At 29.0% G+C, this 26,713-nt stretch overlaps 2 protein-coding genes across 3 annotated transcripts; both read left to right on the top strand.

Moving 5' to 3' along the window:
* The first annotated feature begins 5,756 nt into the window (after positions 1-5,756).
* Positions 5,757-9,157, top strand: LOC113855481 (ABC transporter G family member 9-like). The gene is made up of 4 exons (XM_027487128.1): positions 5,757-5,843; positions 6,176-7,008; positions 7,728-8,055; positions 8,486-9,157. The coding sequence occupies exons 1-4, from the start codon at positions 5,757-5,759 to the stop codon at positions 9,155-9,157; spliced, it is 1,920 nt and encodes a 639-aa protein (XP_027342929.1).
* Positions 9,158-17,863: 8,706 nt separating this feature from the next.
* Positions 17,864-19,871, top strand: LOC113853600 (NAC domain-containing protein 72-like). Of its 2 annotated transcripts, none has more exons than XM_027484050.1 (3): positions 17,864-18,189; positions 18,304-18,572; positions 18,867-19,871. In XM_027484050.1, exons 1-3 carry the CDS (start codon positions 18,009-18,011, stop codon positions 19,437-19,439), a joined length of 1,023 nt encoding a protein of 340 aa, XP_027339851.1. In that variant the 5' UTR covers positions 17,864-18,008; the 3' UTR covers positions 19,440-19,871. The 2 variants fall into 2 exon arrangements, with proteins under 2 accessions (XP_027339851.1, XP_027339852.1); XM_027484051.1 differs by having other exon boundaries at positions 17,865-18,160; positions 18,867-19,788.
* The last annotated feature ends 6,842 nt before the right edge of the window (positions 19,872-26,713 follow it).

The following is a 26,713-nucleotide window of genomic DNA, read 5'->3' as shown; positions in this document are numbered from 1 at the left end:
ATATAAGCACCTTTGGAGAATGCATGGGCACAAAATACTACAAAGATTACATATAAGGAAAAAGGGGTGAAGGAGACAATAATGTATGTGTGAGAAAGATCAGTAATGAATCTTCACTAAAACTTTTTAGAAAACCATTATATATTTGTTAAAATGTTTAACTAAATTTTATATTATTTATATATAATTTTATTAAATTTTCAAAATAACATAACACCTAAATATATTTTTAGTCTATATAATTTTGTAAGATTTTAATTTTAGTTTCTGATTTTTATTTAGGACACTATTTTTTGAAATTTAATATTTTTATTCTTTTTATTGATGTGATACAATAAAATAAAAACTAACTTGTATTGTTGATGACATAATCACTGGTTTCATATACTTATATTTGGTTGCAGAAATTCCTGTCCATATTCATATTGGACATGGTTAAATATATATATATTTTTTATTTTACGGTTTTATTGAATATCTAAACATAATAAAATTTTATTAAAAATCGTATTTATTATATTAAAGATAGAAATAAATATTGTATTTTTAATAAAAAATATTATTATTACATGTGCAAATTTAATCTTTAAAGCTGAAATCAGCATTATTTTTATTTTTCCTTAAACATGATGAGTCAACCTATTTAATTTATTATTTGTAATAGATTGAGTTGGGTTGACAAATTTTAACTCATCATTAAAGTAATTTAACTCAGGCAAACTACACTGTTAACTTGTGGTTAGTCAACTTAGACTCACTTTAGTGTCACTTCAATTAAGTTGAATTGACTCCTTTGACAACTTTAAACACTAATTTATTTATTTTATTGTTTAAGTTTAACAAAAGAGAAACACAAAAGATAATTTGATTTCAACAAAGAAAAATAGGTTTATTATTTTATTAATTATTTTTAAAAATATTAACATTAATTAGTCTTCAAAGTTAATTTTAAGTAACTATAAATGATAAAATTTTGTTTAAAAAATAAGTTTATTAAAATTTCAAGTAACAAAACCAATTATTTAAACATGACCACAATGACGGAAAAAAATGTTGAAATTGGTCCTCATAAAGGTTCTATTCGTAGTTAGGGTTTATTAATTTTTTCGTCCAACTAAGAGGACACGAGTTTTTAAAACAAAACTTAAATAAATAATTATACTTATTTTTTCACATTTTTGGAAACACGGTTTTTCAATGATTTTTATACTTTTTAGAAATTCAAGTTACAACTAACAAGTAAAGTATTCGAACATTAAACTACAATATAAATGTAAAAACATCATAAGCACTAGTTATTGAGTAAAATCTCTGCCACATAAACTAAAAATAAAATAAGAAGGAAACAAGAATTGTCAAAAGCCAATGAACACATACAGCAAATTTATAGCAAAAGGGGATTTTGCAATGTTCTTCCATAGGATAGGAGTATGAACTATGATGGAAGATAGTGTGAGAGAACCCATGAAAGCCTTTCTCTGATGATCCAGTAGATGGCACATCCCATCTCGGCAGCATATTGGAACAACATTGGTCGTAGAAACACTCCCCACAAACCCACCACAACCATAGCCATGTCTGCCACCAAGCACATGCTTCTTCTTTGATATTTCTATGTGTGGCTTTTGCTCAATTTCCCTTGCTTCTTTGAAATCTCTAACCATAGGTTCTATCTATGCCTATGTAAATATAAGTGTGTTTAGGTAATGGAAGGATAGAAGCCTAGTCAATTTTTCTAAATTTAAGAGGCTTGTAGCTTTACTTTCTATATCCTTACACAACTAACAGTCTTCAATCATGAGCGGAGGTTGAGTCATTTGTGCTATTGTCAAACTCAAATCTGAAAATTTGGGTGGCTAAGTAGTATTCAGTGTTGGCATTGAGAGAAGGGACAAAATTATGATGGTTGAAGTACTAGACTCAAGCTTAGGTACATCTGGGCCCAAAGCGATAAAAGGGTCCTATAGCCTTTTGGTACAAGCCTGTGAATGGCCCAACCTTTGACATTGCCATCCAAGTTCACTTTTAACTGGCCCACAAAAAAATACAGTTCCCTTGGTGTGTATGTTTTGTAGTGAGAGTTTTGGTCATGAGGGGAGGGTTAGATTGATTTACATTAGTGTGAACCGGGACAAAAAAGAGTTAAACAGAACCAAACTTTACTTTAAGGAGCAAATGTTAGGCCTTCAATTTTATTTCAAGAGATTATTTTTTGTATTACATCACTTTCTTAAAAAATAAATTAATCTCTGTATTGTGTCGAATATATTTTAAAAATTAATTTTAAAAATATATTTAATTTATTTTAAAAACCAAATTACAAAAAACAAAAATGATGGTATAAAAAGCCATTTTCTTAATAATACCAATACCTAACCACAGTGAATGGTTCCCCGCCTTCCAATTTCATAAGAAATAAAAGGAAGAAAATTAATAATATTTAAATTTAATTTAAAAACATAAATACCATATAAAAATTTTATATTGTTATTTAATTATGATTTTCCATATAAATAAGAATAGTTAATTTTTATAATAATTAGTATAAAAATAATATTTATAATACATTTTAATTTGTTACTAGTCTAAATTTTTTTTCGCTAATATATTAAAAACTTGTCCCCTCTCCTTTCTTCCTTTTTTTTTCCTTAATTAATTCATATGTTGGCAGTATCTAATCTTATTATTTCCAATTATATATTAATAATATCGCTAATTTTAATGTAAATTTTTCATTTGGAAAAATTTTAAACTAATATATTTAGATTTTTAATTTTGTTAAATATCAGCCTTTATTATTTTAATCATAAAAAGTGGCTTTTTATTAAAAAATATTTATTAAACCTTAATATAATAAATATTTATTTTTGAAAATCATTGATTAAATAATTTAGAATAAAAAATATTATTAATGTATTTTTTGTGGTTTTAAATAAAATCTATGTATTTCTTTTTTATTTTTAATCTTTTGAACCAATACACTTAAGTCAACAAGATTGAAATACAAAATACGTAAAATCATATCAAATTTGTGGGAGGGAGTGCCATGTCTTGTTTAGAGACATTTTCAAGAATGAGTCAAAGGCATAGATGTTTAAATGTTTTAACAAAAAAATCTGGTTTTCAGTGCATCCACACGTTTACTTATAGAGTCCCACATTTCTATGGCTTTTGAATCTGTGTCGCAGTTATTATATGGTAATATGTTTGTCAGCAAGTTTATCAACTTCTGGTCAACGTGGTCTATTAACGGGTAGATAGGGTCCCAAACATAGACTTTATAGCTTTAATGTAGGATTTTTTTTAAGGAAAATTAATTATTATTTAAAATATCACAAAGTTATAAAAAATAAGTAATTGTTTTTTAAAAATCAAGTTAAATTAAATATGTATTAAATCTACATCAAGTTTTTTTTTTTAATTTAACTAAGTTGTTGGTCCCTTAAAGATTTTTTTTTTACAAGTTAGCCTATTTAATTTAAGGAATTATTATTATTAACTCTTTTTTTTTCAAAGGTCAGAAATCACAGGACTTTATACTACTCTACTAACCGTTTCTGTTTATATAAATTTAAGTTTACTACCATATTAAAAATAAATGTACTTTTTTTCATAATATCTTATTATATATTAAGTAAGGTTTTAACAAATAAATTTATTAATCAATAGCAGACATTATTTTAACTTAACTTATATTTTTGAGTTTCAATCTTAATAAATGTAAATGTGTTAAATATTCAGGAGATTTTGCCATTTATAATAATCTACTTAGTTCAAACATAATTTTCTCTAACAAAAAATACTTGTGTTCTTGAAAAAAAACGTAAAATTTTAAATATACTCATAAATCAAACAAAATCAAATCAACGAGTTTGAATCTTAGTTTTAAAAATATGTCATGTTCATATCTTAATAAGAATAAATTAAAATATAACAAAAATCTATCATAGATTTGAACTTGAGACTTATTTTCTTAAAATGAGTTAAATATGACCCTTTGATAAATATTTTTACAACCTAAAAGGTTTCTTTGCTTTAAATCGAGTATCATCTCTTTGCCTCAAAATTTTGCTTACAAAAGACTCTTTAAACGGTATCTACATTGGTTAATTTTTTTTCCGTCGATAAATGCCAATTAAATTAATTCTGACGATATTTATCGTTCGTTAACTGTCACTAACAAACGTTGTTATCAGATATTGTGTCATGTATAAATATTTCCAAATATAATTTAATATATAAAATAATAAAAACAATAATATGCCATAAGAATGTTTGCAAATTAGATTACGTAAGTTTTGAGTTAAAATAGTAATATAATCTAAAACAAGGAGAAATATCTTCTTATACTAGTGTAAATTTAAAAATTTTACTAACTATTAGATGTAAGTTAAATGCAAAATTTATATTAAATATAATTTTTTTTAAATTTACGCTAATGTAAAAAGATTTTATCTCCAAAAAATATTATAATTTGATCTTAATTTGTTTATAAGTAACATTTACTCAAATTCGATCTAATTCAATTAAATGCAGATTGAATTGAATAATTCAGTTTATAAATATATATACTAAGTAAATATGCAGTTAAAATTAAATAAATTCAACTGTTTGTAATTCTAAAATTCTTTTAAAGTTTAGAAAAATATTAAATAAAACTTTCCAAATATAATATCTCAAACAGACATATTAAATAAAGGTGTGTCATTTTTTTATTTTTCTTAAAATTTATTTAGGAGATAGTAAAAACATTATTTTATTATCTCTCTTATAGTATTTTTTTTATTATTAAAACTTAATGTTTTATATGAACATAAAACTAAAAAAAAGAAGAAGAAGAGAGATACGAGAGTAGCTTTAAATTAATCTAAAATAACAAGAATTATAAATTTACAAATATACAGTTGTAGAAGTATAAGTGATTTTTTTCATTTTATAGTTAAAATTATAATATAATAAAAATAATCGATTTAGATTAGATTGAATTTTTAAGATTGGATCTAAAATCTTGTTCAATCCAAAAAAATAGGTTTAGTTTTAACAGTTTTCAATTTTTAATTAATTCAAATCTTGATTTGATTTACGCAGTTTGCATCAGATTAAGTTTGTTTAATTTTTAAAACTTGAAATATGAGAACACATTGATTTATGGCTTCATTGATCTCACAAGCCTATTATTGTGCACGTCAAATAGTACATTGTAAAACTACGATACCTACGTAAGGGTGTAAAGCTAGTCCAAGGTATTATTAAAATTGGCATAAAATATGCTTATTCAGCCACTTGTATGTATAATGTAACGGAACGAATAGAATGAACAATGAACGCGGTAATTAAGAAATAAAACATAAGTAAATCTCGAAAATAAAAACACAAACAAACGAAAGTGTGTGTAATTCATGATTTCTACAAATTAAACCAACACATCTCTTCTTCTTGACGCATCGTCTTTCTCCTGTATGAACACAAGACTCACTCTTTTGTCAGCATTAACAAAATTTTAGTGTAAGGTCACACATGTTTACTAATATTAGTTATACATAAATGCATCATAGAATGATGCACCGCTTCACGCGTTTATGATTTATGGAAAAGAGTAGTGTTGTGGATTCAACAGTTATAATCACAAATTACGTATGCAGTGAGATTATTAGTTCATTGGTGTCTCCGAATATTATTAGGGACACAACAAGAAGGCAATATTCATAGATCAAGAGAGGGTTTTGAAGCTGTCTCTCTGAAAGTTTCAGGTAGATATGGATCAAGAGTTGGCAGATATAGAGTCTCAAACTGAGGAAACCCCTAATATCCACCACAAAGGAAAAAGTCCAGTGATTCTGAAGGTATACCTTTCAAGTAGCTGTATGTTTTTATTATATGTTTCTATCATTGGTAATAATGAATCATCATAAAATCGTAAACAATTATTTTTTTACAACTTCTTATGGTAATTTAAAATAAATAAATTATATATATATAATGGTTTGCCATAATTTAAGCTAAACACATGCATACTTTTTTCTTGAACACTCCCTCTTAGGAGAAAAAATCATTGTAGCCAGAAAATTATTTGGGCTTAATTCTTGGAGGTTTTCAAATTTTCCCATGTAGATTTTATTTTCAGCATGCTAATTTGGATCAATGCTGATTTTTTGTTTTTGATTAATCACTGCAGTTTGATGATGTTGTGTATAAAATTAAAACAAAGAAAGGTGGGTTACTAAAGAAGAAAAGGGATGCAGAAGAGAAAGTGATACTAAAGGGAGTGACAGGTATTGTTGAACCTGGTGAAATGCTAGCCATGTTAGGTCCATCAGGAAGTGGCAAAACAACTTTGCTTACAGCATTGGGAGGAAGGCTTGGAGGGAGGCTTGGAGGGAGCATAACATACAATGGTCAAGCATTTTCCAATGCAATAAAGAGGAACACTGGTTTTGTTTCCCAAGATGATGTTCTTTACCCCCACTTGACTGTGACTGAGACCCTTGTGTTCACTGCACTTCTTAGATTGCCTAATAGTATCACCAAAGAAGAGAAAGTTGAGCATGCAAAAGCTGTGATAGATCAACTTGGTTTGACCAAGTGTAAGGATAGCATTGTTGGAAGCCCATATTTGAGGGGAGTTTCTGGGGGGGAGAGAAAGAGGGTTAGCATTGGACAAGAATTACTAATAAACCCAAGCTTGTTGTTTCTTGATGAACCCACTTCTGGCCTAGACTCAACCACGGCACAAAGAATTGTCTCAACCTTGTGGGAGCTTGCAAGTGGAGGGAGAACTATTGTGATGACAATACACCAACCTTCAAGTAGGTTATACTATTTGTTTCATAAGGTGTTGTTGCTATCAGAAGGGAACACGTTGTATTTTGGAAAGGGATCTGAAGCCATTGAATATTTTTCTAGTATTGGATATGCCCCAGCATTGGCCATGAACCCTTCAGACTTCCTTTTGGATCTTGCAAATGGTACGCTTCTTTTTTCTATGCATTTTAGCAAATATGAGATGTTGTGTGACATTTTATTAAATGTTTGTGCTCATTACATGTTTAGAGAAGTTTTGATTCTGTTCTGAATCAAATACCGTGTCTTATACCTATAGATTTGAAATATATTTTATTGTAAAATACTATTTGCACTTATAATTGAAACTTTGATTATAACATTTGCTCCCAAAATAGGAGGCATTATTATGTCATAGATATATTTAAGCTGAGAAAGAGTTTTTGACCTTCAATTCTAACTTACAACGTTTATGCAATTCAGAGAGATATAAATTCTCTGTTGATGTGAGTCGTGTGACGGAAAATGTTGCTTTTACTACTAAAAGAATACCCTTCTTTATATTTGTAGTGTATTTTTGGGATGCATGTATAAAGAAAAGATAAAAAGTATGTTAGGCCCATAGCAGAAGAACAAGTCTTAAATGTGGCTAAGAATCCTAAAAAGCGGCGGGTTTATGTTAGAAGAAAGAAGAATTAGTTACATCAGTTAGTTAATAATCACGTGTGAGAGTATAAGGCTTTGTTGTATAAATACCAAAGTGAATTGTTTGTAAAAGTTAGTTTTTGATTCTTTGATTGTAATTGGGAGAAAGTCTCTTTCTCTGCTCGGAGTGTTAACTCTGGGAACTCTTGAATTCTGGCTACGAGCTTATGATTTGTTTTACTAGAAGCAAACGTTTAATGTTTGAGTAGAGTTATACCAAGTTACTTTGCTAAGTGTAAAAGATCTGCAGGTATCTACACTGATGCATTGAATGAGGACCACACCATAGATAAACAGAATTTAATTTCAATGTGTAAGAGAAACTTTGATGCACAATTGAAGCCAGCACTTGAAGGAACCATTGACTCTGGTAAAAGTCTGAGTAGATTTCAAGAAACAGAAAAATGGCCCACGAGTTGGTCGCAGCAATTCTTTGTGCTATTAAGAAGAGATGTCAAAGAGAGGAAGTACGAATCATTTTCTGGTCTGCGGATTGGTCAGGTCCTTGTGGTTGCACTCATTTCAGGACTACTTTGGTATAAGTCTGATATTTCACATTTGCAGGATCAGGTAAAAATTTCAAAAAAGAAAATCTGATTTTCATGCCAAATTAACAAAAGTAATGTGCTTCCAAGATGTTAGCTCTACCTCATCTTTAGGAAAGTTGGACTTACCTTGTACTCATTTCTTGCACTTCAAAAAAATGTATAATGAATCTTAAAGTACATAATTGTAGATTTACAATACACAATTATTGCCTGACTTTATACCTATAATTGGTTTGTGCTAAGTTTGTTATTACTTAAGTAAGTAAGAAGAGTCCAACCAAAAACACTAATCTATCAACTTGGAGAGTCTCATGGCTACCACATTAAGGATCTTATTTTACTCAATGTGTAACTTGTAAAAAAGTGATGGGGCCGAGAATTAAATTACAATAATAATGACTTTGGTATAATTTTGACTGAATGTAAGCTGATAAACTACACTGTACTTGCAGATTGGGCTTCTATTCTTCATATCTGGCTTTTGGGGGTTTTTTCCTCTCTTTCAAGCAATTTTCACCTTTCCTCAAGAGCTTATGATGCTAGAGAAAGAAAGATCCTCAGGAATGTATAGGCTTTCTTCATACTTCATGTCAAGGATGGTAGCTGATCTTCCAATGGAACTTGTTCTTCCGACAATCTTTCTTTGCATAACCTATTGGATGGCAGGGTTGAAAGCTAAAGTGGTCAATTTCTTGTATACACTTCTCAGCCTCTTACTAAATGTGTTAGTCTCCCAAGGCCTAGGCCTTGCAATTGGTGCTGGTGTAATGGATCAAAAATCAGCAACCACACTCGCCTCAGTGATTATGTTATGTTTTTTGCTAGCTGGTGGATTTTATGTTCAGCATGTTCCAAAGTTTATAGCATGGGTGAAGTACATTTCCATCAGCTACTACACTTACCAGCTCTTTATTGGGTCTCAATATAACTATGGTGAGACATACCCTTGTTCTAATGGCCAGTGCCAAATTTCAGGATTTCCTTCCATCAAGGAAATGGGGTTTCAGTTTCATTTGCATGGACAAATCATGGCTGCATCAGCATTAGTGATAATGCTAGTAGGTTACAGACTTATAGCTTATCTTGCTCTTATGAGGATTGGAGTGATAAAGAGCTTGGCCTAATGTACTACTTCTTTTATTCTGGTTCATTACTTAGTTTTTGATTTTCTTCAACTAAAGAGTTTTCTTCTTCTTGTCCTGCATTGCTTCATAAATAACTAGTTCATATGAAACTTTGGTGAGTAGAGTTGCATGTTTTTTATGAGTTATTCCGTATATGACAGCATGTATACTGAAATATAGTTACTTACTAACTAAACGTGACAGATTTTATATGCATTGACATTGTTCTCAACTCAAGAAAATAGTTATTTTATTTCAACGTTTCATTTTTTATATTTTTATTTTTAAATTTTGTATTTATTTTGTTATATATGTTTTTTTTAAATTTCTTTTTCATTTATGTTATTTTTAGTACTTTTCATATTTCTAACTTTTTATTTTCACCTTTAATCTAAGGTTCATTAAGGCACAAGTGCTTACATATCTAACACTCTTTACATATGCTCCTTATAGTCAAGAGGTTGTACATATTAATTATTCCATGAGACCGGAATTTTTCAATATATACAAAAAATACTTAATATGATAAAAAAACTCACCATTAAAAGTATTTCTACTTAATAAAATTCTAAATATATTCTATTTAAATATTTATATTCATAAATTATATATATAAATTGACAGACAACTTACAGTTACCGTTAAAGAAAGCAGCCTATCTTTTCAATGGCATGTGCGAAATTAAATCGTCAATATTAGGAAAGTGAAGCCATATTATATGAGGACTGCTGGTGCTTGACTAGAAATTGCTATTGTAAAGAAACTTAAGAAGAAAAAACATTAATACTATGTATATTTTGTTCACATTTTTTTTATTATTAGATGAATTTTATGACATAAAAATTAACAGGTTATTTAATAAATTTATTAAATTAATTTTAGAATTAAAATTATGTTAAAAATATATCAAACAACACATTTTTAACAATTTTTTTTAAAAGTATAATAATGCCAGCGTCACTCCCTAAAAATTTAATCAATTGTATTATGGGAATATAAAATTTGAAAATAATTGTGTATCATACATAATTATATTTATTATTTATATAACTTAAAAATTACACTAAAGAAGTTAATTGCAAATTAGATTAATAAAGATGCATTTAAAAAATTATATAAAAATTATTAAAAATATTTAATTCAGTTACATACTTAAATGCACCGTAAATTTAAAAATTAGTAGGTAGTGGCCATACAAATTAGTATTTGTTTATATTCACATTAATAAAATAAACAAATTTTTATAGGCATTTAAATATAGTATTAAACGGGGACATGATTTGATAAGCATGTCCCCATTGCCTCTGGTAATTAGTATATATAGTTACTTGCCACCAATTTCAACATGTTGACTTTGTGTCTTGGGCTAAGATGGTGCAAAAGACACGTACCAAAACAATTGTCGCAAATTAATGATGACACCGACATATACTTTCTTCATCAATTGTTGGCTATACACTTTATTCCGTACAGGTGAGGAAGAAGCATATGTCATGATTAAGTGAAGGTTTTTGCCTTCAATTATTCAGTTTAAGGTCTTAATGTCTAATCATCTGACAACATAATTCAACAATAAATAGTCTTAAATTTGTTGGATTCAACGTTATGCCGTCCATTGCAAAGCACTACATCAAATATAATAATGTAAGGCTAACGTTTTTGTGAGCTTCTCATGACATAACTTGAAATATTTCACATTAGTTTTCTTGCTACACGTAGCACTCAAAGCTCACAGCGCTTTCTTCCCTCATTTAAGGAAGTCCAGTTTACACATGATCGATCGTCCCATAAAATATTAATCATTTAAGTGTATACAAATATCCAACAAAATATATAGAAATTTCAAGTAATTAATACAAAATTTATATATAAATATCTAATCAGATCAATAAAAAGATCATATATCACGATTAACGAGTACTGTATCATGTAATTCTCCAAATGTCTTTGACTAAAGGATTTAACTGCCATTATTTAAAGCGACAATCAGAACCCCTTGATTTATGGATTATGATTAGGTTAAATTTCAACCACATGCATCCACCAATTCCCTACCTTACCCATAATTTTGTAAAAAAGATAGATATAATATACGAGGATGGTTGATTAAGCTTTTAAAACTTTGATTTGTCTTTCAAATGTATTTTTTCAATTTTCTTAACTTCAGGAATTTGATATAAGAGCTTTTGTCAACGCTTATTTCTTTGTGGAAGCTGAAATTAAAACTTAGTTTCTAAACACTGTTAGGTAAAATTTAGGAAGCTTTGATAACAAATAAACAGATGAAGTTAAAGACTACATAAAATCACACCAAATTTATATTGGTTTGACACTTGCCAATGTAGTAGTAGTGGTTCAATCCTTAATGGATTGTCATTTTAAAGTTTTCTCACAAACATTAAGAAAAATAATTAAAATATAACGAGTTATAATAATTATAATTAATTAAGATATAAGAAAATACTCTATAAAATTAATTAAGATATAAAATAAATATTAATTATAAAGATTAAATATATATTCAAATTTTTTTATTATAAAAAGCATGTTCAGAGTACATAGGTACACTCGAAATATAAACAGGGCAAAAATCTAAATTAGATCCATTCACGTTTGTTGCCAATTGAAAAACAATAAAAACGAGAGACAGTTGTTGTTTTTTTTTTTTTTTTTCACAAAATATTCTTACTAAAACTTAATAATAATAATAATAATATATTTATTAATTGATCTTATATAAATTTACTAAATAATATTATAACTGATATTGATAATTTAAATATATAATTTAATAATTTATTAATGTTAATCCCCCATTAAATAAGATATTAATATTAATGCAACAGATTGAGCATTGTTTCAGCGAGAAACATGCATTTGATTTTGTTGGAACTTTTATCCAAAAGAACCATCTATGAAAAAGCAATAAATTTTGAAGGATCGATATTGGTTAAACGAGATCCCATTTCTTAAAGAGACTCCAACGTGTTTTTCACATTTTTCCAAAACTTTCAATGTTTTCCTAAACTGTAGATGCATTTCAGAAAAATTTCAGTCCCCTTTTAAAGTTTTAATAGATCTGACAAATCTCCTAATATAAATATGAATTTCTTAAACATAGAAGTATGTAATCAAATGAATAACAGACTTCTATCATAGTAATAGCGAAAATCCCATAATTAAAGAAAATATTTTAATTCGAGAAGTTACCAGTTTAGGAGATACTTGTCGATCTTTTGGTTTTAGGATATAGATTTCAGCCAGAATCCAATAACTTAGTTGACAATCTCTTAATTGAAAAACAAGAAAAAACAATGGAAAATTTGAATTTCCTAAAAGCACATCTGTCATATTGGCTGAGCTAGTGCATTTGTGGTAATTTATTACTAACCCAATATTTATGTCATTTTTATCAGTAATGCACTGCACCTCTTTAACAATATTAGATTATTAGTTACATGCAATATTATCAAGATCGAAATCTTACTTAGGATCGAAAGAGAGTCAAAATTCATAAATCGTAGAATCATAAAATAGATCGTATGATTCTACTAAATATTGTCAAGATCAAGATCTTACTTAGGATTGAGAGAGGAGGGAGTAAAAAATCGTAAATTGTAGAATCGTAAAATAGATCATAAGATCCTACTAAACATGTAAAACTATACTTATATATATATATATATATATATATATATATATATATATATATATATATAAACATAAAAAATAACATACATAAGAAAATTAACATATAAATCACATAATTTAATTAGTCAAACTAGTACTAATCTATTATAATAAATTAGTGGTCACTCCCTTTAAAAGAGTTACTAGACTCTCAACATCACCTTGTATTTTTCTTTTGACCACATTTTCAAATTCATCCACATGTTTGTTTTTTTTTTATAAATTTTTATTGCAATTTAACAACAATGTCCTACATTTATTTTCAAACATCGTCAGGGATAACCATGCAAGTTCCAACATTTTGCTCTGCTCTTGCCAAATGATGTTTGAAACGATAAACTTCTAACATATTTATTCTCACAATACTTGCATTTGATTCGTCTAGCATATCTAAAAACTGAAATATTATGATTCCACGCTACATCATTTCTTGTTCCAACAGTATTGTTTGATTTTGATCTGAAACTTCTACTTCCAACAACAATACCACTCCTGCAGCTCCACTTAATTGAATTTTTTTTTTCTTTTTCACAGCTACCAACTTTCTTCCTTATATTATTCGCCATGTAGTAATAAAAATAACAAAAACATATGGGAAATGCAGAACTGAGACCCTCACAAATCTACCCACACAAAATTGAGATAGCCTTACCCACATAAAACCAGCCACCAAACAACACAAAACCAATGGGAAGAAGAAATCAGAACAACAAACACCAACAAAAATCAACCAATCAAACCTGAAACTCACAATGTACATTGTAGACGTTGCAAAATCAGAGCCCAAATAGAGAGAAGATAAGAGATTGGGTGTCAGGGAGGATGGGTGGCGCGTTGACGAGAAAAGAAGAGAGAATGAGTGTCAGGGGTGGCGTGCTGACAAGAGAAGAAGAGGGAAAGATGTCAGGAGTGGAACATTGACGAGAGAAGAAGAGAGAATGAGAAAAAATTAGGAAAAAATAAACCTAGATAGGTTTTTTAAAATTGGGTCAGAAGAACCCGACCCAGAAACCCAACCCCCTAGAATCCCAACCCAAAAAGCCTAACCCAGAACCAACCCAAAAAACCTGCCCTAAGATCAGATTGGATCAAAGATCCTGCAATTCTGTCAGAAGAGATCGAGATCTCAACCGATCTTCCATATAAATTATCCTAAGTGCGATTAAGATCGTGCAAGGTATATGTGATTATAAAATTATATGATCTTGCGATACTCGCGATTTTAACAACAATGGTTAGATGTACATTTTTTATTTCTTTTTTTATTTTTAAAATTTATAATACCTCTTTATAATATTAAAACTATGGAGATAATCATGAATAAAAATATTCCAAATGAGTATTGGCCGCCCAATGAAAGCACTTTGTATTTGCGTGCTAACTTTAGGGCTTCCTTTCCCATTTGAACGAATTTGCAATGAAACAGTTTACTAGTTTTAGTTAAGGTTAGGCCAAAGTCAAAATACTTATGCTTAAGGTTTGGCGAGCCACCAGATTGACATCTATCTGTTCGGCGCCTACAGAACAAAAGATATAACAGTTCATCAATGCGTGTCATGCAACACTTTACACTATCAAACTTAACCAATTTGTTTTGTGCATGCTGCATTCAGACACCAACTCTAGCTATAGTGGTTTTTATTCTTGTACGTTATATGCTGTATTTGTCTAACTATTTTTCACTTTAATTTTTCAATATTAAATCTTACGTTTTGTAAGAGGACCAAAATATTTTAACTTGTATATTAATGTAATGTACTGCACTAGTTTATAAGTCGTCTTACCTTGCCTTTTTAGTTTTTTTATTCTTGTTCTTGCAGATGAATATATTTAGTTCGTCATTTAAGTGAACTTATCGTTTATTTGAGTGGTATATAAACTTGTTTAATTAAAATAAAAGATTTCCTTAAAATGATCTTGCACATGCCATTTCAATAATAACTATTTGGTGAGTATACTAAATAACAGTTTAAATGCTTAAAGTGACATGATATTGATAAATACATAGAGATCATTTAGAAGAGTTTAGGCAGAGTTGACGAAGTTATTTTTTAATTTATTTTAATAAAATTTTCAGTATAATTTATTAAAATAAAATATTTTTAATTTATTCTAATTAAAATAATTTTGTAGTTAAATTTATGCATTAATCGTAATATAAAAAATTGAAATAAACACTTAATTAAATAAGTTAAACTATATTTAATTTAGTATTTAATATACTTTAAATTATTAAATAAAAATTTAATTTATTAAGTTATATTTCTAAACGCAACTTTAACTAAAAAATCCACTTGATGTTCACCGGCAGACAGAAATGAATAATAGATTAAGATTTTCCCCTCTTGCCACTCCGATACAAAACTCATTCCATGATTTAGAAAGTATTATTATCCTTCTAAATCTAGCCAATGATAAATAATATTTTTCGGCACTTCCAATTTTTCATAAAAAATATAATTTGAAAGTTTTTATCCTAGTCATATGAGTTGGAGGAGTTTTAAGCAGCGACTGATTTATTAAAAAACAATCTCAAACGTATGCTTATTTCCTCATAACTTGTCAGCAGTAACTTCCTTTTTCCTGGTCAACTTTATTATTTAAACTATTAAAATTTGATAATATATATGATATTATATATTATTATATTTATTTATTTATATCTTTTTTTATGTATAGACAACTCAAAAATATATTACAAACATAAAAGAAAACACTTAAAAGTATTCATATAATATTTGTATGAATACTTTACTCTCCCTGTTGTTGAGTGTTTTTACAGTGATCATAGCTCACTGCAGGATGCTTACGAATATTATACTGGACAAGAGAGACAAGTGCATTTTAACAATATTTTTTAGTAAGCGAGAGAAGTCTAACAAAAATGCAGTAGTATAATTAGCGCTCGTGTTTTTATTTTCTGTCTTTTTTAAGACCTTTGGCCAAGACCTTCATTATTTGCATGTGATGTTAACCGAGGTAAAGTTTGACATGATCACCCCATCTTTGAATTCTATATGGATTCAAGTCACGGCTACCAAATTTACTAGTCTCCCTTATAAATTGTCTTTTGAAATTATGTAAGATAAAATCAATAAAAAATAATATTTATAAAATTTATTTATTATAATCTTATTGACAAACCGAGCATATACCTTTAATTATTAAAAAAAAAGACATTTTTCATTCGTCACAAGCATGATACGCCGTAATTTGTTGAAAAAGATAAGAATTCCATTTAATTATTGAAAGACAACATAAAAAATAAAACAATAGCACATTGTATACCAAGACTATACTGATTAGAGGAATAAACTTCATGTGAGATGAAAATTTTAAGAGGGGGGGAGTGCAATTGAATAATTGACTAATTAGCTTTTGGTAAAGAGCAGAAATTGAATAAACTCGTCAAAATTGGCCGTACGAATTTTCCTTCCATATAATAGTCAATTAAGTTAAAGGGAAAATGCAAGTAAAAGACGGGCATGGGAAAAAGATTATTAATTAGCGAAAGAAGCAAAAATTGAATTTTGAAACGTTAAGCAATTTTGGCAAGCTGTGGTTAAACCCTGGATGTCTAGTAGTACATACTGAATAGTAAATTTAATGTTAATTTTTGTCACTTGTTGCGACGAAATAAACAGAGAGTATAGTAGGTGCTTTGAATCGTTGTCTCTCCTTTGGTCGGTTTTACCTGAACCCGGACCTTCCAATTCTTCAACTTAACCATTAAACCGAAGCCACCTCTTACTTCGAACCTAAACGTGGCACAAAGCCAAATATCATGTCACGACCTTCAAAATAATACAAAAGCAACACCCTATATTGACCACAATGCCTCACCTATTGCAATCTTCAACGTTTTCATATTATTTGTCAACCACACAAACTCTCATGCTAGTATACTTGTCAAAACACCACCCCATCGCTCACATAGTCACATACATATCACTATTAACATAACACCAAACCCCTCCACGTCACATTTTTTTATTTTGGTTTTCGCTTTACCTTTTCTTTAACATTTATATATTTTGACTAAAATCATAGACAACACCACCAAAACATGCCGATCTCCAATTTGTTCACTTTCCTACCCCTAATACACGTTCATATAACTATAAAACGTCACCAATCAAGGAAGAACAATCGAGTTGCATTACATTAAAGCACTGTATAATAACATATTGACCTTGACCAACCACGTCACGACCCTATCTTTTCTAAGAAAAAGACCCAAAACCTTGAAAGCCACACCCATACCTATAATTCATACTTGTAAGTTAGCCCTTGGAGGTTGATGAGTGAAAGAAACACCTAGGCAAATGAAAAAGAGAAAAGAGGAAAGCAGGAAAAAAGAAATAGTGGAGTACGTGTCGAACGATGGAAGTAACCACCGCACAACCTTTATACTTCTTTCCCTTTCTATCTTACCTGTTGTAACAAAATTCCAGCCTAACTCTCACTCTCTCTCTCACATGGACACGTGCCCGCACGTGTACACGCTTCCCGCATCCTCTCCTTGTCGACGTGGCTTAAACTCACGCGTGAAAATTCACTATTTAAAAATACATTTGTGTCAGAAACCTCATAGTGGATACTGGATAAAAATCATGCTTCTAGAACAATTACCATAAATTCACTGTTAACATCTGTCACACTCTCTGTGCCTTCTCTCTCTTTCTAAATAATTCAGACCGCGGTGCCGGTAAATACTTTGAATTCAATTGCTCATGTAGTAAAACAGTTCTCTGATGATACAAGATTAACGTTGGATTTTCACCTTTCGCATTGGTTTTACTTTTAAGGTTATGTACAATGCACCTACCGAACGCCACGACCGTATGGGAAGCAGATAAGGTCGAGTGTTGGGATGCATTTTTGTAGGGACACGTGGTGAAGTCCAAGAGGCGAGTAACTCAAGTGGGCCCCACTACCCAACAGTAAGACAAAGATAACCGTAATTATCTAGGTCCATGTGTTGCTATAAATAACGACCTTTGTCTACCGTTTAATGAGAAAAAAGAAGAAAAAAGATAACTTTTTAGTTTTGGGAAAAGTAGCTTGCTTAGCTTCCCCTGTTTCTTCTTCCTTCTTCCGCGGTTCTATTCATTTTTCTCTTTAACTCTTTTGCTCATTCGGAGAATACCTGTGTTTGAAAATGGGAGTTCCAGAGAAAGACCCTCTTTCCCAATTGAGTTTGCCTCCTGGGTTTCGGTTTTTCCCCACCGATGAGGAGCTTCTCGTTCAGTATCTTTGCCGCAAGGTGGCTGGTCACCATTTCTCTCTGCCAATCATTGCCGAAATTGACTTGTACAAGTTCGACCCTTGGGTTCTTCCAAGTAATTAACCATTCACCCATCTCTCACGAATAAATAATTTAACTTTTTTCTTCTTTGTTTTCGAGATTAATTTCTATTATTACTAAATTTGAGTATGATTGGTTAATTTTTCAGGCAAGGCGATTTTTGGCGAGAAAGAATGGTACTTTTTCAGCCCGAGAGACCGGAAGTACCCGAACGGGTCTCGACCCAACAGAGTTGCCGGGTCCGGGTACTGGAAAGCTACGGGAACCGACAAGATCATCACCACCGAAGGCAGAAAAGTTGGCATAAAAAAAGCCCTCGTTTTCTACATTGGTAAAGCTCCCAAAGGCACGAAAACCAATTGGATCATGCACGAGTATCGCCTCCTAGACTCTTCCCGAAAGAACGGCGGCACTAAGGTATATACACACATACATGCATATTCTATTTTCATTAATTAAGCTTAATGCTGTACCAAAATGAATTATTATATTTTTAAGTGAATCAAGTTAGTTCAAATATTTATCCTATTACACTTAACTTTTTATTCTAATGTCTGTTTAAGGCGGTTAAAAAGACCTTTTCATTCTTTTAGTTTTATCAAATGTCATAAATGAGGAATCTAATAAAATGAAATTTAAATTATTTAATTAAAGGTTATCAATTATTTATAAAATGAAATGTTTTTGACATCCTCTGTTTCTGTGACGCAGCTGGACGATTGGGTTCTGTGTCGGATATACAAGAAGAACTCGGGTTCCCAGAAAGCGGTGGCAAACGGTGGCGTTTCGAGCAATGAATACACTCAGTACAGCAACGGGTCGTCGACATCGTCGTCGTCTCACCTAGACGACGTTTTGGAATCGCTGCCAGAAATCGACGACCGTTGCTTCAACCTGCCACGTGTGAACTCGCTGAGGACGATGCAACAACAGCAGCAGAACCTGGGTGCAGGGGGTTTGGTGGATTGGACGAACCCTGCGGTTCTGAACACGGTTTCGGAGTACGTTACGGGTAACCAAGCGGTGCAGGAACAAACTCAGGGGATGCTGAATTACGGTGCCTGTAATGACCTTTATGTCCCTACACTCTGTCACGTGGACTCGACGGTTCCGGAAAAACCGGGAAATCCGTTGGAGGATGAGGTTCAGAGCGGCGTCAAGATCGAACGCCTCCAGAATCCCGGGTATTTTCAGAACGAGTTCACACAGGGGTTTTCAAATTCGGTGGACCCGTTTGGGTTCAGGTACCCGGTTCAGCCGGTGGGGTTCGGGTTCAGGCATTGAACCGGGTTGGGGGTAAATGTGTAAATAGGTGGGGATTCTTTGGGCTAACAGGTTGGCTTTTAGATTCCAAATATAGGGATATTTTAGAGAAAGGGTGGAAAATGGAAAATGGAAAATTTTGGTCCTTGTTTTCGGCCAGATATGGAGGTGGAGACGTTCAACGAATTAATCCACAGGATAAAGCAACCGTTTTGTCTTCGAAAATTAATTGCTTGGGATGTAGTTCTTTGCTCCACTGCACATTAATCACATTTTGTACTTCAAATCAACTACCAATTGTTCCTAACATCGTTAGTAAAGTGTAATTAGCAATTAGCAATCAATAATAGTATATTAATATTTTACATCGCTAAAAATTAATATTTTAATATGCACGTGTAAAATGAGTCACCGTTGATCAAATTCCAAAGGGTAGGTGCGTTACCATTTACCATTGTGAGAAAGAAAGTGATGATAAGGTCGTATATGAAACTCCCATGTGCAAAAATAAAATTCGAAAGTTAAACGAAGAACACACCTGCGATATTCATCCCCGAGATCTCGAATTCTTCACAGACACAGACTGCCTCCACTTCCATTAATTAGCCCAAAAAGATCAAGTGGCCATTTCTTTTTATTTTTCGATTCTGTAACATTGACAATTTCAAACACAGAATAAACAAAATATTTTTAGAGGGAAAACTACACCTCGAAGAAAAGCTTATGCACGTGTAAGTTGACATTTTGAAAAATAAACAATTTTGACTGCCGAAAATTGTTCAACATTTTGTGCGGCAATCAAGTTTTCACGGCTTATCAAGTCTATGAAACCAGCTAATTCGTTCTCGTTCTATTGTTTTTCTCACTTAATAAAAAGGACAAGTGCACCCGAGAAAAATGCACATATCAGAAGCTACGTGGAAGAGCACACACAATATCTTCCGATATCAATCCGTATAAAGGGATGTATGGAGAGCGACAAAGAATCACTTAATAAAAATGAGAAAATTTTCTACAGAAATGTTATAACATTTTAAGTAATAAATGTATATTTTATAAAATACTAAGCAGCTATTTGGTATTATATTATTTTCCCAAAAAATCACTTTCTTTTTATAAAATATTGAAAATCAACAAAATGAAGTAATTATTCTTGCAAGTTAAATCCAAATGCACTATAATTTGTTTTTCCAAATAACAACAATAAAAACTACAGGCAAACGAGGGCGCCAATGGAATAAGCACTTACATTTAACCAGATAACTGAAAATAGTTTATAACATTTTAATAAAAATTATTAAAAAAATATGTAATTAAATAATATATCGAAATGCGTTTTTTATACATGTTGAGTTTCGGTTTGAATTTTGAAAATAATTATTAAAAAACATTATAGAAAAAGTTGATAATAAATACTTTATAAAATTAACTGATGAAATAAATACATATTTATTGGATAAAGCAGGTATTTTACACGTCATGAAATGTTTCAATCCTTTATCAAGAATCTAGAATATTGCCAAAAAAATGATTAATAAGTGTATTCTCCAATCCCACGGATAATAGAAAGGGATAAAACAAAGTGCGCCTGTCAGATAGTACAAAAGAGGATAGATAAGCATCTTATCCTGGTTGCTACAATATTACAAATATACATACAGCAGCTATATATGTAACTTATTATTCAGCAACATTATTTTCGTTTACAAAATATTTTTATTTTTCTTCTACACATTATTTTATTTTATTTTTTTAAAGAAGCGAGTTTAACTTGTATTACAAAAAGTAAAAAATAATAATTTTGTAGTATTGCAAGGAGCCAGGTGGCAGCAGAATGCAGCAAAGAGGAAATCTGACCGTGTGGAAAGGGAAGAACCAGCAGTGAAATGCAGAACCACGACAACAAGATAAGTATGATGTTGTCGTTGTACCAGGTTTCAGGTTTCTTAGCAGTCAGTAAACTGATATTTGAACTTTGACCAAGTTTCAAATCAATCTTTCAAACTAGTACGCGAATTCCCACTGGTCACATTGCACCTTGGTATTGTTGTGCCATTTCTTTTGAGAATTTATATCTCGACTTTTTTTTTTTATATATAAAAGAAATAAAAAATCAAAAAATTATAATGTATTGTAGATAGAAATTCTATATTAATTTTATAAAAAATAATAAATCTTCTTAATATAATAATTTATAAATAAATAATAATGTTATATTTTATATTATTAATGTATTTAAATTAAATTTTAATATTTAAAATAAGTCAAAGGTTTAAGATTAATTCTTTTTTATGATTCATAGTTGTCTCTAAATATTGTACACGATACTTTTGTCCTAACATCACTGATAGAATTAAATTGATATGCAATTTTTGTTAATGTAGGACTATTTGTAACTTTTACAGCAAACAAATATTTGAATAAAAAATTGTTTATAATATGATTTCAAATTTAATAAAACGTCAATTTATTTTACAGGAAATTTAATCTCAATTAGAAAGTGTCATATCGTAAGAAGAAATAATAATAACGTACAGATACACATGATTAAATTTTTTATTATATGGCACTCTTTAATTGTTTGTCGATATTTTTTATAGTAGATCGATAGTTTATGTATTTAAACTCTTATGATATAGAAAAATTAACTGTTTTAAATAAATTTTATTTTTTATACAAAATTTGATTCTGAACAAAATATTAAGACACTCACGGTATGAATCACAATCTATTCTTAGTTACTTTGATTTGCATCCAATTTAGTGTCTTATTAAATTGTCAAGAAAAAAAAATGAGATAAGAGTGTTAATATATTTTATTCTGTATTCTTAACCATTTAAAAATAACAATGTATTCTTTAAATTTCAATACATATATTGTCATTCTTTATTTAATATTTCATTTTTAATCTAATAAATAATTTTAAAACACTGATAACAAAATCTTTTAACAGTTATAAGTTTTGGTATAAAAAAACTGCTTACTGTTTATTATTTAGATTATTAAGTTTTAAGATATTTTTATAAAATTAAAGTTGGTAAATAGCAAATACTCACAAGGTATTTAAATAAATAACGTATTTAAATGATTTATTTATTAAACTGTTATTACATAAAAATATATGACATAAATTTAATTATAACATATTTATCAAAATAAATTTAAAAAATTATAGTAAATTATACAGATAATTGTTAATTATTTATGATTGCTGTAAGCATATATCCTCCATATATACTCGTATAATGCTTGTGAATAACTTGGATGATTCTTTATGTGAAGCTGTCAATCACTTACGAGTTCTGATTCTTCTCGGCTCATGCACGTGATTTCAACGTGACATATTTTCTCTCTCTCTTTCTCTTTGACAAAAAATTATTGTTCTTCCCCTTTATTACTTTGATTCTGAGTGTTGCATGGCCCTTTGAGGTTGCTTTTTGCTTCCACCCATTTTAAACAAATTTGAAACGTGCAAGTTATATGCGTTTGAAACATTGAATTCGTGCAAACATGCACAACACTATACATCCCTTTCAGCTATATTATTCAAATCATTTGTTAGATTTTGGTTCATGCACACTCATTCTCCTCTTATTTAATTACTTGTTGCTTAAATAATGTTTTGCAATGATCTACCTTCACAATAAAAGCATATATCTTCATTCTTTGTAGGAGCACATCCACAAGTCATTTTATTTCAAGTACCTTAAATGCTTATTTTATGATTACTACCGATCACACTTGCGTGGTGTATGAGAAAATTATTATTATAATTATGAAATTGTAATTATTATAAAAATAATAATTAATGATTATATGATATTGTAAAAAAAATTATACCGTTATTGTAGTTTAATTAAATTTTAAAATAATTATAGAAGTAAAATTTACAGTTTTAGAAAAATTAGACAACCTCTCTTTCTTTTTATTTGTCCACGTTGAATATAGTATACAAATTTAAAAAATATATATTCATATCTTGATTTATATGATAAATGAATAAAATATGATTAATTAGATAAAGTTATGCACATTATAAAAAATGATATTATCTAATTTTTTAAAATTAACACATGCATACATGCATAAAAGTTTGTATAAAAGTTAAAGGATAGAAAGAAATGGAAAGAATGTTTTCAATATTGGTTTAGTGGTGGGAAGCCACAATTTTATCATTTTATTAATGTGAAGTTACCTTCTTCTTTTTTGTCGACTAATGTTAGCTTTAGCAAGTGTATGCGATATTTATAAACTATGATTGGATTCCGTTAAAGCATTATGCAAAACTAAAGTTATATTTAAATAAAAGGAATTGAACAAGAAATATCATCGATCTTGAAAATAAGCGTTACGTCATTTTCTATATATCATCAAATGTTAAATGATTTTAAAGGAGTAGTCACTCTCAAGATTTTATTTTCCACCATTTTTTGAGAGTCAAGTATATATCAATTAAGAGACAAAGACTCGGTAAATATTACAATGGAATAATTAAAAATAAATAATGTTAATTTATCTTTATATAATAAATGTAATTTTTTATTTTTGAATAAAAATAAATTTCAGAACTTTTTTACTAAATTACGTGATTTCTCTTATAAATTGAATATTAATGTTAGTTTTCCATATTTATTTTTAAACACTATTTTTTAATGTTTTAATTTAATTTAAATTTTAAAAGGATAATTTATGACCTAAATTACTTCTCAAAATTGAAAGAAAATTTTACCTGATAGACTATTTGCACTGTGATAGTAAGTGAATGTCAAGGGTCATCAAGGAGAAAACAAAGAGAATGTAACGAATATATAATAAAAACAAGATTTCATATAGGTACCGTGTATAAATTTATAAAATATGTAATATTTTATTTTATTATTGTAATTCAAAATTATATTTAATATCAATTTAAGTATTACAAAATTATTATAAAACACAATTTTTAAATGAAATGAAAATTTTATTTTATTATATTATTGATTAAAGTAAAATGGACAATTTGATTTTAAAAGAATAATATTATTTTTAATAATAGTATATTAAATGTTAGTGAAATATTTGATTTTATTAAATATTGTTCTTGGGAGTGGCTCATGGCAAAACTTTTGAAAAGCTTAATTATGTATGTAAATTAGATTAATGCTCCATTAACATGTATTATTAATTCCTTTAGAGATATAATGGGTTAGAGTATCTTTCGTACTCATATTTTATCTTTAATAAAATGTTAATAATTAACAAAAATAAAATAAAATAGTTTTATATATTTGAAAGAAAAATATCTTCAATATTTAAAAGACCAAATTAATATATAATACAAATATGTAAAGGAATAAAAAAAGTTCAAAATATAATTTATAAACTTTAATTTATAAACTTTTATATATATATATAGATATTTTCTTTCATATTATAAAAATTACTAAATATATAAAAAAAGAATAATAGTAAATCTACTAGTATACATATAATGAGTCTATAATTAATGATGTATAACAATTATTAACATTTGATACATTAGTAATAAATACTAATTTTCTTAAAATAATATAATTCTTTATAAATATAACCTAATATCATTTCATTACCGTAGACTTGTAATAATTATATTAATAGTTTAATTATCTTTAGATAAATATCATACTAAAATTAATCCAACACCAAATCTACAATTATCAATGATAATTTTTTGGAATTTATCTGATCTCGTAAGACGTTTAAAACATGTATTATACCATACTCTCAAGTAAAGGTTAGCAAAAGCTTATATAAATACTTAAAGACATTCTAGAAGGAAGCAAGTACAGGATCCAGGATAAAGGAATCTCTCTTTTTTCTTTTTTCTTTTTAATTCAGTATCAAAATAAACTAAGAAGACATTACATTTGTTATTATCTTTAATTAACAGTAACAAGGACGGACAAAAGGAAGGGTACAAATGATTGATTGGAGTTCGTATTCTATGTGTTCATCCACTTAGCCCTTCAATTAAAAGATGATAAAGCGAGACTTTACTAACTTTTCTTTCTCAGCTTTTCGTCAATTGATTCTGCAAACTTTTGGATATGTTCACTGGTATGGTAAATTAGTGAAATATGCAAATGATGCAAATAGCTATTATATAAATCTTATAAACGTGAGTTTTGAATTAGGCGAGTACAAGTATTATTCTAATGGCAATATTATTATTTATAGTGAAGCGTTGATTAAACCTTTGGCACGCTTTACACGGTTGATGTCTTTTCGGCTGGCTTTTTTGTGTGCACCAAATTAAAGAAAAATGTTAAAGTAGAACTTACCTTTGAATCAAAGTGTCAAGTGCCAAATTTATTCGGATTCCGAATATTGTTTTAAATGTTTGTGGCAAAAGGAAGAAATATGATTTGATCATTTCACTTTAGAAACATTATGCTCGGAGCTTACTAAGAAAGCTCACGAATCACACTAGAATATGTGATTATTTACAAATTTTTTTGTTATCAAGCTTCAACTTTCAATTTATCATGTAAGTTCAGTGTAACCTAAAGGGAGGGGTTGAGTAGCCAACAAGAGTTCGTTAACTTGGTCCATCTTTCGTTAATGACAATTGTTTGATGTTAGTCACATCCTTGCTTGGCTTAAATAAGGTTGAATTCAGAAAAAATTATGGAGATGGTTTATAGAGTCTAGTAAAAGGAAATGCCCCATGGCATTAGGTCATGATAAACACATGATCTAACAAGTAATATCAAAGCTTTGTAGCGTTGTAGGCCTAGTCAAAGCTAGTTTGATTGAAGTTAGGTCGAATTAGAATCTTGATTTTTCTTTCTAACAGCTGTTTTATGGTATACAATAAAAAATGAATAAATAATATCGTATACAACAAATAAAAATTAATAAATGGTAACATTTAATATTACTAATACATTATAATTTTTTTTTATATATTATGTAATTTTAATAAAAATAAACTACTGTATTATATTTTATGTTTTAGGACACACATTAAAAAAACCATTATACAAAAGAAGATTTTTTTATCCAAACAAGGAAACAAATTAAGCTAATGTTAGTAATAGTTTGGGTTATAGTTTGATTCAACCTTATAATAAGTTGAGAAATGTTAGCAGAAACTTTTTATTATTAACTAAAATTTATAAAATTAAGTTTCATTTTTTTTCACTTCTAAATTAATATTTCTTTCTTGTACTTTTGTAATTTTTGATAAATTTTAGGACAAACATTAAAAAAAATTATAATACAAGGAACAATTTTTTTTTGGGTCCAAACAAAGAACAAATTAAGTGAATGTTGGT

The sequence above is a fragment of the Abrus precatorius genome, unplaced genomic scaffold, assembly GCF_003935025.1.
Source record: "Abrus precatorius isolate BTA unplaced genomic scaffold, Abrus_2018 Scaffold11, whole genome shotgun sequence".
Lineage (NCBI taxonomy): Eukaryota > Viridiplantae > Streptophyta > Magnoliopsida > Fabales > Fabaceae > Abrus > Abrus precatorius.
The sequence above is the reverse complement of the archived record's forward strand: the minus strand, read 5'-3'. Positions and strand labels throughout refer to the sequence as shown.

What these genes read in the sequence shown, in the direction of transcription:
- LOC113855481 (XM_027487128.1), top strand. Translation starts at nt 5,757, where the DNA reads ATGGATCAAGAGTTGGCAGATATAGAGTCTCAAACTGAGGAAACCCCT. An exon ending in AAAGTCCAGTGATTCTGAAG is followed by an intron (nt 5,844 to 6,175) that starts GTATACCTTTCA and finishes TAATCACTGCAG; the next exon opens with TTTGATGATGTTGTGTATAA. An exon ending in TTTAGCAAATATGAGATGTT is followed by an intron (nt 7,009 to 7,727) that starts GTGTGACATTTT and finishes TAAGTGTAAAAG; the next exon opens with ATCTGCAGGTATCTACACTG.
- LOC113853600 (XM_027484050.1), top strand. Translation starts at nt 18,009, where the DNA reads ATGGGAGTTCCAGAGAAAGACCCTCTTTCCCAATTGAGTTTGCCTCCT. An exon ending in CGACCCTTGGGTTCTTCCAA is followed by an intron (nt 18,190 to 18,303) that starts GTAATTAACCAT and finishes TTAATTTTTCAG; the next exon opens with GCAAGGCGATTTTTGGCGAG. An exon ending in GAAAGAACGGCGGCACTAAG is followed by an intron (nt 18,573 to 18,866) that starts GTATATACACAC and finishes TCTGTGACGCAG; the next exon opens with CTGGACGATTGGGTTCTGTG.